Source organism: Malurus melanocephalus, unplaced genomic scaffold, assembly GCF_030028575.1.
Source record: "Malurus melanocephalus ecotype Western Australia unplaced genomic scaffold, MMel_1.1 scaffold_52, whole genome shotgun sequence".
NCBI lineage: Eukaryota > Metazoa > Chordata > Aves > Passeriformes > Maluridae > Malurus > Malurus melanocephalus.
Genome location: NW_026623284.1, coordinates 797653 through 810101, shown reverse-complemented (window position 1 = coordinate 810101; position 12449 = coordinate 797653). Strand labels below are relative to the sequence as shown.

Below are 12449 nucleotides of genomic sequence, written 5' to 3'. Positions count from 1 at the left end.
AGGTTCCCAAGGTAGGACCATTTAAACTATAATTTTGGTCACCCCAAAAACATGACACCACATTATGGATAACCATAACACAGAACCTCCAGGATGGAGGAACTTACYAATCTAGGAGTGCTATTCAACAGCACTCATCTGATTACTGCTCCACTACTTTGTTTAGGTCTTTTTGAAAGCCATGTCAAGTTGTTCATGCCCAAAGCATTCAGCACCAATGAATTCTGTAATTGCAGTACATGCTGAGTGTAAATGCACCTGCCCCCTTGTACTTCTGAACATGACTTGATGTCCCCTAATTTTTGTGTTGCGCAACAAAATGAATCACCGTGCCCTGTTCATTTTCTCCATACCACTTATCATTTTTTTGTCCCTATTACATTCCTCCTCAGTGAAATAATTTCAGACTGAAGGCTTTTACCTTAACTGATCCCCACAGAGAAGCTATTACTTACTTCTTGTCATACTCGCTGGCCTTTCCTGTACTTTCCCAATTACAGCTCATCCTTTCGGAGAAGGGAAAGCAGAACTGCACGTGGCATTTAACATGCCAAGGATTTATAAAGCAACAACCCTCACTGATGTTTTATTGGGCTTATCCCTTTGCTAGTAATTCCTAGAATTTGTTTCTCTCTTTGACTTACTAAAGTTTCTGCAATTTTCAGAAGAACTGAAGCACCACTTGCTGTTTGAGAGTGATTTTTGTTTATACAAAAGTATGATGGCAGTTTTGCCCTGCAAAATTTCATTTCTTTTACATGAACTACTACTGAATAAGGAGTCATTTAATTTTCTATGGTCACTCTTCAGTGCCTTGCAAATAAGTACCTCTTTTATTATCCCAAAGAAGTTCATTTTACTCACTACTTTCTTCCCCTTTGAACCTGACCTAGAAAAGAACTACCAGGGTGAGGTGGTTTTGGGACTCCAACAMCAGCCTGGTTTATACTATGATTTTAATTCATCAGCAGTGAATTTCTCTAATATTTCTTCTACCAAACTGAAGAGTCAGCCTCCACACAGCATCATTAAAAATTACRACAGATCAACAGAATTAGCAAGTTGTTCCTGCACATGGCAGAAGAGATGGAACAACATGATCTTGGAGGTCCCTTCCAAACCACACCATTCTGTGATTCTATGAACTAAAACACACATAGAACAGCTTTTTTTCCAATGATGGGAAGAGCATTTGGCACACAAAGCACATGCTACTATTTCAATGTATTTGACCGGTAATGGCCATGCAGATTCTTCCATCACATCACTAATGACACAGCAGCAGAGTTAAGCTTCAAGGTAATGGAAAAGTGGAATAGACTCAGTCTGTCAGAAAGCCTGACTCGGAATAGCCTCAGTCAGAAAACTTCCAAAGCCTGCTGGATTATGTTTAATAAAGAATAGTATGATAGCAAAACTGCAAAAGCACTATTGAATAAATAAGAAAAAACAAAACAAAAAAAAAAGTTGCATTTCAGAAATAACCTCCATAATGAAAAATTAAGTGAGGTTAAAATTGAAGTAACAGATTCCACCGGCTCTCAAAACATCTGAGACAGAGCTATCAGTCAGAAGGCAAAAAAATCAGATTTTCCTAAATGGCCCATTTTAAGTGTGCATGATGATAAATGGTATTATTGAGTAAGCCTGYAATGGTTTAAATGCAAATATCAAGTAACTTCCTCTTGTGTTTGCTCTTCTCATTACAAACAAATTACCAGAATATAAAGCATAAATAAGATGTTTATAATAATTACAACAACATGYTTCAGTTCTGCTAATTTTTCCAGTGGCTGAGCAGGTAGGAGTCAGCAGCATAACAAAGAAATTACTCCTTTTCTAATGAGTACATGGAATATTAATTGCCTTAAAACACATTTAAGTGCATTTCTCAGCACATATTTGCCACAAATATATATGGCCAAGTTTAATCTAAAAGCAAGACCCCAGAGGTGTTAATTCTTCCTTTAATTAATTTAGAAGGAATGGCCAATAAGTGGCCAAACTATCTGCCTGGATTTCAAAACTACCTTGGTATTAAAACATTGCCAAAAGCTTTTGCCATTGATTCATCCAAACCAGGACTTGCTCTCAGATGTGTTTTACTTTGCCTCAATAAGAGATTTTACTCAGTATGGTTCATATAATTGCAGAGGATGCCTGTATTTCCTTTAATAAGCAGGATACTCAATTTTTTTTTTTTTTTTCACTAGAAAAGTGATTTTCAGGCTGCTTCAAAGCTGATGAAATTCTGAATTAGCTCAAAACTCCCTGGCAACTTCTACACGAATAACTTCCCTCCGCTGGAAAGTGTTTGTTTCTGGTTCTTCAATGCTTTGCCCAGAGACAAATGAGGCTGGTCAGAGAAAGGTTTATCTTCAGGAAGTTAAAGTAAAGTTCAACGAGAAATCAACTGGCCAGGCAACGTCACTGGGTCTGATAAAAATGTTACTAACAATAATAATGTAGATAAGGAGCTATTGGTTGAGAAAATCATCCAGGCTCTTTTATCTATTATCAATTCGGAACCCTCTGAACACCATGGGAGTTGACTGGTAGAAAGTATTGCTGTAAGAGCTGGTTAAGATGGAATGGATGGTAAACAGAATACCTGATTGACTTACTGTTAATTTCCCTAGAAACTCAGCAGTTCAAATAACCTTTTTTACTGCATTTCTCCCAGATCAGAACCTCAATCTCAGTTTTTTCATGGGACATAGACAGGAAGAATTACAGACTCTAGGATGAGTAGGGATAGTTCACAAGTGTTCTCAAAAAAAAAAAAAAAAAAAAAAAAAAAAAAAAAAAAAAAAAAAAAAAAAAAANAAAAAAAAAAAGAAAAAGAATAATCAGATAATTAACACACACAGAATTCAGTTTCAACTTAAAGGCAGAGCCAAGAAAATATCAAGTACAGAAACTTGCAGAAACTAACAGAAGATGGGGAAAAGAAGCAGAAGCCAAGTCTTCATTAGTAGCAAAAGGGCTACCAAAGCTACAGAAAGCATATCAGGAACTGTTTGGTATATTACTTCTTTCTTTGGATTACAAGTTTTATATTTGCATATACACGAGCGCACAAAGCCACATGCTTTCCAGAATTTTCTGGTTTGTATTTTTTTGGCCATTAGAAATTTGCTCTTTGGAAGAAAACTTCTCTGGAGGAGCAGCACAAGAAGGAACACAGTATTTTGCAACAAACAGTGTTTTACTCATAACTAGAAAGGTGGAAGGTGTTGACAGCTGCAAGGTCTTGACAGGACCAGAGGCAGCACACACAAAGAGAAAYACAGGACAGCTCCTTTGAACATCAAGAAAACATTGTTTTACTGTGAGGGTGCCTGAGCACTGGCAGAGGTTGTCCAGGCAGGTTGTGGAGCCTCAGTCCCTGGAGATAAAAGCTGTCTGAATATGGTCCTGGACAGTCAGCTCGAGGTGATCCTGATTGGGCAGGGCTGTGRACCAGATGATTCCCTGAGATCCCAGCCATCCTTAAACATGCTATGATGCTATGGTGCCAGAATGATGGAAAGAATGGGTAACCACAACATCAGCTGGATAGAGAAATACCAGTGCAACATCACTGGAGGAACCAAAGGGAAGAAAAATGAAGCAGTAGACAGCTGGAAAGACCAACACAAAGCTGAAAGCCAGAACAGACACTAAGTGAGGAGCCAAAGGATCAGCCASAGACACGGGGTTGGTGGGTAAATGAAAGGAGTCTGTCCTGAGGTTTACAAGAAGCTGAAAATCTATTGATGCAGTAGAAGCAGTTGTCAACACCCTTTTTTTCAGGAAAAAGTTTACTTAGCTCCAAACAGATCTTTTTTTCCAAATTCCAGAATTTCCTTTCTCCAATTCCAAATCCCTCCTCCTCTCTTTCCATCCTTAAGAACTCATCTATACCAAAGCGAACTTAGTACTTGGCAGAGGAGGGAGAGGGTTCAGGAATCGCTGCAGTTGGCAGGGAGAAGCAGCCATACTGAACTGATCAGAGCAGCACACGGCTTACCCTGCTCTGCTTCCAACTCTGCCTCGTCTCACATGTGAGATTACAGAATTTTGGGAAGGGCRGTAACTTTCTTCCCAAACTGCAATTGAAATGACTGTGCCTCAGCATTGCAAAAGAGTCCCTTTGGGAAGAATTTTTGCCTTTTTTTTTTCTTTTTCAAACATTTGTGTCAACATTACAAATGGAAACAGTGTTTGGTACTTGCATGCCCCTTGCTTTTTCTCCCAATAAAAACTTTGACAGCTACTAAACAKTTCTCTGTTTTAGGTGGGATTACATGGAGCATCTACTTTTTCCCTCCCTGTGAGGGGAGTTCTCATTCCTCCTGCATTGCTCCCTTCTCTGAAAGCATTATTCATTAYACTAAATACAACATTAATAACATGGACTTCTCTCATTTTATGAAACTTAATTAATTCACAAAAGGGCACCAGTAATGCAAGACTCCATAAATAATACAGAAACAACCTCAAAAACCCAAACCCACACAGTACAAGAATTCCTGATTATTCTCAACATATGAACCAAACAATGGAAAAGAAGCTTGAAACACAGAGACTTAAAACATGTGACAAGTTACACATTAAGATCTTTAGACATTTCACTTCAAGTTTTGTAATATTACTACRTTGTGTTTTGGTTTGCCAACTACTGCAGAAAATGGTTGGCAAGTCCGCTACTTGCAAGAAAAGGAAACAAAAACCTTTTTAGTCAAAGTAGAAWTTAATGAACTAGTACACAAATACCCTTCAATTTAATTAACACGGATTTAAACAGAGCAACAAACCGGGGTTYTTCCTTCTCACACACTTTTGTACTAACACAGGTAAGTGCTTGGAGTAAGTTTTAGAGGCAGCAGCCTTTTCAGATAATATGATTAAACCTCTAGCAAGTCACGTGGTGCCCACTTTCAAAATAACATAATTGTGATTCTGTCTCTATCAAACTGCTCAACAGGGTAATGCTCTTTCAAGCCTATTTTGGTTCCCCGGCAAAAATGGGATTTCAGACCTGTGTATTTTTACTGGTCATCTTTTCAGTGAAGAGCACAGTCTGCAAATCCATCCTGGGCTCAGCACTGCAGTGATGGTGCCTGACTTCCAGCAGCAGACCCAGTGGAGTCTTTTTCCATTGAATTTCCAGCACAGTGCTCCTACTGCCTGTACCTTTAGAAATGAGKATCAGTCTCCTGTGACAGTCAGGATTATTCTGATGAAAGATAATGGAGAGACTTATCTATATGCACACTCAGGGCCTTAAAAATAATTATCTGTGCCCCTCTCTCCTCTGAAGCAAAAACTGCTCTCAAATTCCTGTGGAGGAACTTCGTTAATAATGACAAAAGCAAAAAAAAATCCAGCTATCAGTAAATTTCCTACACAGCAGTGTACCAGCTGTTAAGTAGGAATTTCTTTTTGGCTTGTTTCTTTTGTCTTCTTTTTTTAAAACATACTTGAAATGCATAATCTTATCACTTATAATCACACTTTTACCCCCTTTGCTGATTTTCATAAGACTGCTTCTATCACATAGAATAGGAAGAGTAATAATCATCATCATAACAAGGTAATAATAGTACCAATAATAATAATGATGTAATAATAGAACTAGTTTTTCTACACACAAAATACCTGCTCCAACATTTTGGCTTTCATGTTAATTAACTTGTTATTACCAACTTGTAGAAGCTGCAAAAGATCACCCAAGTTCACTACCACCAACAGTTTATTAGCAGGGGAAGAAAAATAATRGACAAAATAAAATAGTGATTTTTAAAACAGTAATCCTTGTATTAAGATTTAATCTAGACTCCCTCCTCATGCCATTAACACCTAAATTCAACACAATTTGTAATCAAACGCTCCTGATACTCCCCAAAGCCTCAAGTCAWGAGCACAAGCCCTTTTCAGCATCATTCACCACCGAGCAAGGAGGAAGCAAGCGACCAGCACMCACAAAACCCAGCATCTGGAGGATTTCAGCCTCCTCCTCTGTGGCTTTCACCACAGCAGCCACGCTCCTGCATKGCCCATGAAAAATGCTGCTGCAAAAATGGCTCTTTTGAGCTCCTCTGCTTGTTCTCCCGACCACTTACACTAAGCACAGATCCTTGTCTTCATCTTAAAGGAGTTTACTACTTTACCTCCTCCATTCAGCAGATTTGAGAGGAACTGGGCAACTCCCCTAACTCAGCTGGCACTTCCATGCTATTTCTGCCCTGACCACCAGCTTCTGCTGTTCGTGTCTCTGGGCCTCCTTCCACTTCTCTCATTACACATACAGGGCCACCTAATTAAATTTATAAATCCTTATGTCTCAATGCATTTTTTAGGCTTATCCCTGTCAAACCAGCAAACTYCTGCCAAGTGGCCACAGCATCCTCCTTCCTGGTGGGTTTCATCCTTCCACACTCAGTCCCTGGTTAAAAACAGGCAAATGGCTACAGACACGTGCCTGGCAAAGAGATGACAGTTCTTCCCCATGGCCTTTATCTCATGTGTTGGCTCATCTGTTTGTCTCTTTAGGCTCCTGAACTGCCAGAACAGAAATCGCAAACTGTTTCAACAGTACTCGGTCCAGAACAATGAGCTCCCTCTGGTAACTGAAGCATTTGGGTACCACCACAACAAATATTTACCAAAGCAAAGAACAGAGATTTATCCTGTTTCCTAAGCAGCAGSAGGAAGCATTAGCATTTGGTTATCCTGGTTATCCCTTCAGTATATAATCAGCTGAAGATACAGGTCAATAAGTAGTAGTGTATTTTGGCAGGTATTCCAAAAACAGCAGCTGCCACTTCAGAGCTTTCCTTTTTGTAAGATACAGCCTTGCAAAAGTAGGAAAAGAAACTCTACACTACAAAGACATTCCCATTAGACTATTTAAAAACAACAGCTTCAATAGCTTTATAGGTTTAAATATAGGGTTTTTTTTCCTTTTAAATCTGCCCAAATGCACATCTCGTACTACAAAATTGAATAACTATTTCTTGTCCACCAAAATCCTGCATAACGAAGTACATTTCTAAGAGAGAAGCAATACCCAGAGAGCATCAGCACTATATTCTCAGTACCTGTTTCCACAGTGTTTTCTGTTTCTGCTGCCTCCAAACCATCCATACTGTCTTCATCCTCCACTGCAGTTTTTCCTCTACTCCGAGGCCTGCAAACRTAAGAAAGAAAAACTCTTTTCAGACTGAAAGCATTTGTAAAATTACTATTTAAATCRCTTCGTTTTGAGGGATGAATGTCAGCACTTAACTATGTAACATTTAAGCTAACCCATTATTTCAGCATTGTACAACCAAGAAATTTTCTCCCCTTTTTTCCCATTCTAGATAATGTCCTCAGCAAGGTACATTTGAATTAGCAGTTGGCCCCCTAAGTTTCTCTGATTCTTTTTACAAGGCAAATACAATAATTAACTTTTACTGATAAAACAACAAACTCAGCCAGATTTTGACACAAGCATCCTGTCTGCTCCATGTAAGAGGCARCTACAGAGAGATAAGAGGGAATATTATCCAAAATCTGGGCAGTAGCTAYTCTAAAATAGAGACTGATCCATGCAGAGCACCCTTGGAAGAAATTTCCATAGAATAATAATGATGCTAAAGCAAGGAAATTGAAACACACATTATTTCCAGAGAAACAATATTTTGACACATAAAGTAAAATGTTATGAGAGATGACTAGATGTCATCACATTAAAAAAGTCATCACGTGAGGACAGCTTGTCAAAACTAAAATACCTGGCAGATTTGTTTCAATTTCAAACAAGGTCTGACAAAAAGCAGACAGGTTTGTGCCACGAATTCCAGCCTTTTTCCTTGCCTGGCTCTTCAGCAACTATCATGGTGGGCTGTTGAGAAGCCCAGGCATCCAGATTCCCAGCTGTTCAGCAGCCCATTTGAAACGGAGCCAAGAGCTTGGCAACTCGCCTCCCAAATTTCCAGGCTACCTGGCACCCTGCCTAGCGTGCTGACGGAAAGCCTGGGAGACCCTGGGAGCTTCTGATTCCAAGTACACAAATTTTGAGCGGTTTGGGGCATCTCAGCAGCTCCAACGTCCCAGAGCTCCCAGGCAACCATTCACCCATCCAACATGCCTTGAATCGGGATGCCACGCAGGCCAGCACATGGGCACCCCGCCTGCCCCCCCAAACAAAACCCCTCCAGTTCTTCTTTCACAGAAGATTCTGAAAGGTTTGGGTTTAGTTCTGCGTTGGGAGAAAAGGTTTTGGTTTTTTTCTGAAGCGATTAAATCATTCCGAAACCAGTATTTCCCTTTTTTGTACAGTCTGTTATAGCACTTAGGTCTATCCAAACTACTTCCGCAGGACTGCATCTGCTAAATCAGCTGCAAAAGAAACGCTGTCATGCAATGCCTTTGGTTCTCTTGGATCAAAGAGCTGGGCAGAACTAGAACCATCTCTGCAGTCTATACAGATTGTTCTCCTCCTAGAAGAGAATTGATTATCTTGGACTATCTAGCAAGACAATCCCTTAAATTATTTTGGGACCATTTYTGTCTCTGCAAAGGAGGAAAAAAAATAAAATGAGGCTCAAACCAGAGTCTAAAAACCTCTCAATCAATTTACAAAAGAGCTGGGGGGAAAGAGAAAACAGGAGGGTTTTTCTTGGCATCCCTGTAAAATTTGTTCAGGATAGTGCTGAAAAACATGAGTGCAATGAGAACCCTTGGGATTACAAGGTTATCCTTCTCCTTGCCTGCTTATCAACAAGCAGCAACAGCACACTGCAAACACACAAAACAAGYAACAGCTTTCTTAAGAGAGACAGAAGCCAGCATCCCCTTCACCTATTTGCCACTTTACAAGCYCCCAGAGTAGTCTCTGAAAATCCATGTTTCACAAAAATTTAAACCAGAATAAACTGCACAGTGACCAGAGGAAACTGTCTTGCACTCCTCCCTTCAGCCACCGCATCAGCCCATCCAGGAGTACTGTTCAGAAACTGTCCATTGAGCTGGCCAGAATGGGGACACGTGTTTTGGAAGTGGGAAGGAMACAAACATTTCTGGCAGCAGCATCTGAGATGGTCACACAGATGGATTTCCATCCAGAACAAAGAGCAGGGAGTAGAGCAAATGGAATTCGACAGCCACTGGACAGAACAGGCTCTTCCCGCAAGACCGAGATACAGCAAGGAAGGTAACACTCTTCTAATACTTAGAAAAACAAAGCAGCGGGTAAAGAAACCAAAGCATTTAAGTGCTAAATTCCTTGCAGTTCTTCACAACACCCCAACACATCATCCAGCACCCMGTGAAAGGACAGGAATGCAGGTGAGTGAAATCACTTCCCTTGGTGCAGAAATGCTCAAAAGCTTTAGAGAACACAATCAGCTAAGAACAGGGATTATTTCTAAATCCTATCCCAATTATTCTTCTACCAACTACCTGTCTGCAATGCAAAATTACTTAACAATGATTACTGTGAAATCATCACAAACACAGACGATAACTCTGCTTTTACACAGGTAACCCTTTCCGTATTCCCCAACATGACCCTGGAGACAAAACTTGCTGGACAGTGGAARATGATGATTGTTTATGTTTATTTAATAATTTACAGATGAGTTAATATTTTCTATTAAACTACAGTTCATGTATTAAGTACCTCACAAAGCCTTTTTAAATGTTTTGTTTAACAAGAGCAGAATTCACGCCTTGAACTCCTCCCTATTGTATTTTAGCAACCTATTTAACACCATGGAAAAGCAGAAGTTTCAATTAATTAAGCATAATTGCTTCATTCAGCAGAAGATACAACSATGTCTGATGTTTTCTTGCCACTTCCCTCCCCCAGATATTCTACARAAAGTCTTCATAATGCTGTGCAGGTTTTTAAAAAACTGAAGAACCAGTGGAAAGCATGGTAGATTATGTCATTAACTTATTTCTGCTGGTTACATTCATTTCCCAATCATCAGAAGAGATTTTATAGCCTACAAATTTATGTTTGTCTTAGAGAAAAAAAATAATTCAAGTCACAAAACATTGAAATATACACTGTACTGAMAAATATAATTTAATGTTTCCACAGCAAATGCCATTTGAGAAGGCCATATAGCATACCTAATTGCTGCAATCAGCATTTGTAACAAGAATGGATTGTTTYATGTTATTTGCATTAAGTTTATACATTTCATTTAGTAGTTTTATACATAAAGCTTTTGGATTGGCTGGTTTGCACAACACTACATTTTTTCCACTGACAAGCCCTGTTAATTTTTTAAWTTTTTTCTCCTTACTTTTCCACTTGCCCTTAAATACAATGGGAAAAGCAGCCTATGACTCTGTTCTTCACCTGGGACTTGGTTTCTTCTCAAGTTCRTCCTTCTGAAGGAGGATGTGAGAAGGCAACAGGGGAAAGATGGTGTCAGGGTAGTTTTTGCTATCTTAAAGCAATTACAGAACAACAGCCTGTGACTACTGCCSTTCTTCCACACCAATCCAGGCAGTGCTGAACCATAATTGCCATATTGAACATTACAACCTCAGCCCTGCTCTAGGTCTGGAAGCCCAACCYCAAACTTTCTTTACTAGGAAGAGAAACTACATCACCCTTTCACATAACACCACAAAACCCCAAGCAGCTCAGGATGGCAGAAATGTTGAGCACAGATGAGCCACGTCTCCTACAGCTCACAACAGACCCAGAACAAAATGTACAGGCAGGGCCTGACCAACAGGGACTCCAGCAGAAAACAATAAATATTCAGTCAGCGGGCAGGCGGGAGCTTGGTACGCAGGCTGAAGTGCTGCCAAGAACTCTGCCATGGCTTCCTCGCCCGCCTTTTTCCTACAACAGAGTTCAATTTAGGAGGAGAAAAAACAAAAGCACGTCTATTTCTGCTTAAAAGAACAGATCCACTGAGAGAAATATAACTTCTTGAAGTGTTTAAAGCGCATTCAGCATTTTACGGAATAAAGTCAACAACAAAGACAAAACTGTACTTCTTTATTAATACAGGACTCCAGTTGAATATAATTACTGTCTATAATAATTTTACTCCTACTTCCATAAAACAGAGTCATTTATCAAAATCCTTTGTGACCGACTCCTAAATTTTTTATCAATTAGTTTTTTTTTTAGCTAATGCCTTTCATTAATCTCCATCTTTAAATATACCATAGTAAACAAAAATCTCGTCATTCTTCTCTGGSAAAGCAACTAATTAAATTTAGCCCCGAGGGGAAAAAAAAGCCCTGAAAAACCTTTCTCAGGTCTCAGCAGAGTATCAGGCACTCCCTCTGCACAGGGGGAAAGCCCTGCTGAGGCTCTCAAAGCCCTGAGGACTTTGGTAACTGGGAGATCACCAGGCACCTGAGCAGCTTCTGCTGAATGCATGGAGAGCAGCATGGATATTTAATGCTGGGAGAAAATGGAAAAGTCYCTTATCCACCTGACAGTAATGAGATATTGTTTCTTTTCTGCTCTTTTCTGCATGATTGGAGTTTTTTGGTGTTTTGTTTTGTTATTTTTTTAAAGGTCATAGCAACACCATAACTGGATGAGTASAATGTAGGTCAAAAGTACATCTTGGATCTCACTCATTCTTTCCACAAAGTGATCAGGAATAAGGCCATGGGCCAACATTTCCTGGAACCACATGAAATAACTGACAAAGCTACTATCCCCAGATGCCTGTCACTGCCAGGCCAAGTTTATGATTACCCAGCAGTTACTGCCAGACACCAGTTTCTACAAGTCTTCCCTAAGTTGCTACCAACAAAATCAGGTGACAGATTGCTCAAGACCATCCATCACAACTACCTTACTCACCCACTGCATTTCGTTCCAGGCTTATGAAAACAGGTACACATGAGCCACTCCAGAGTTTCCCACTTTTTCCAGAATGCTGAAACCTCCATATCATTCAGGAAAGAAACCACCTTCCTTCCTATGCTTTGCAAATCAYAGAACAAACTGATGGTACTAAATATACAGAACAGGGCCAATAACCTTAAAAAGCAGTGTAACATCTGGGATACAGTAACATCCTAAACCAGCACAGATGTCTTGTTAAATGAACATCTGTCCCCAGCCTAACACTGGAAGACGGTACAGGAGTGATTTATAAAAAGGTTCAATTAGTGCTGCCATCAGCACGGCTAGTCAGGAATTAATGTTCACAGGCACTTTCCCAAGTGAAAGCTGTTACCCTCTTTTCAAGAATCTTTTTAACAGGTGTGCAAAAGCCACATGTTCCCAGYACACTACTACTGAACCATGGAGTCCTAAATACAGCTGTAAAAGTTTAACTGAGCTTAAGTAGAAGCTAAAATACCTAAAGTTCAGCTGGTAGCCCCAAGCAAAGAGAACCACAGCAAGCAAGAATCAATTCATGGAAAAACCAATGAGGAAAAGGGTTTGTTCCCCTCATCTCTGAACACTACTTTACTCCTTATTA

At 39.8% G+C, this 12449-nt stretch overlaps 1 protein-coding gene across 13 annotated transcripts in view; it reads right to left on the bottom strand.

Moving 5' to 3' along the window:
* The window catches only part of KMT2C (lysine methyltransferase 2C), a 189509-nt gene that overhangs the window by 134620 nt on the left and 42440 nt on the right, over positions 1-12449 (bottom strand). For all 13 annotated transcript variants that reach the window (XM_057365380.1, XM_057365384.1, XM_057365382.1 and 10 more), the window contains one exon: positions 7086-7174. In XM_057365380.1, coding sequence (XP_057221363.1) covers positions 7086-7174 — 89 coding nt within the window. The remainder of the gene's footprint in view (positions 1-7085; positions 7175-12449) is intronic.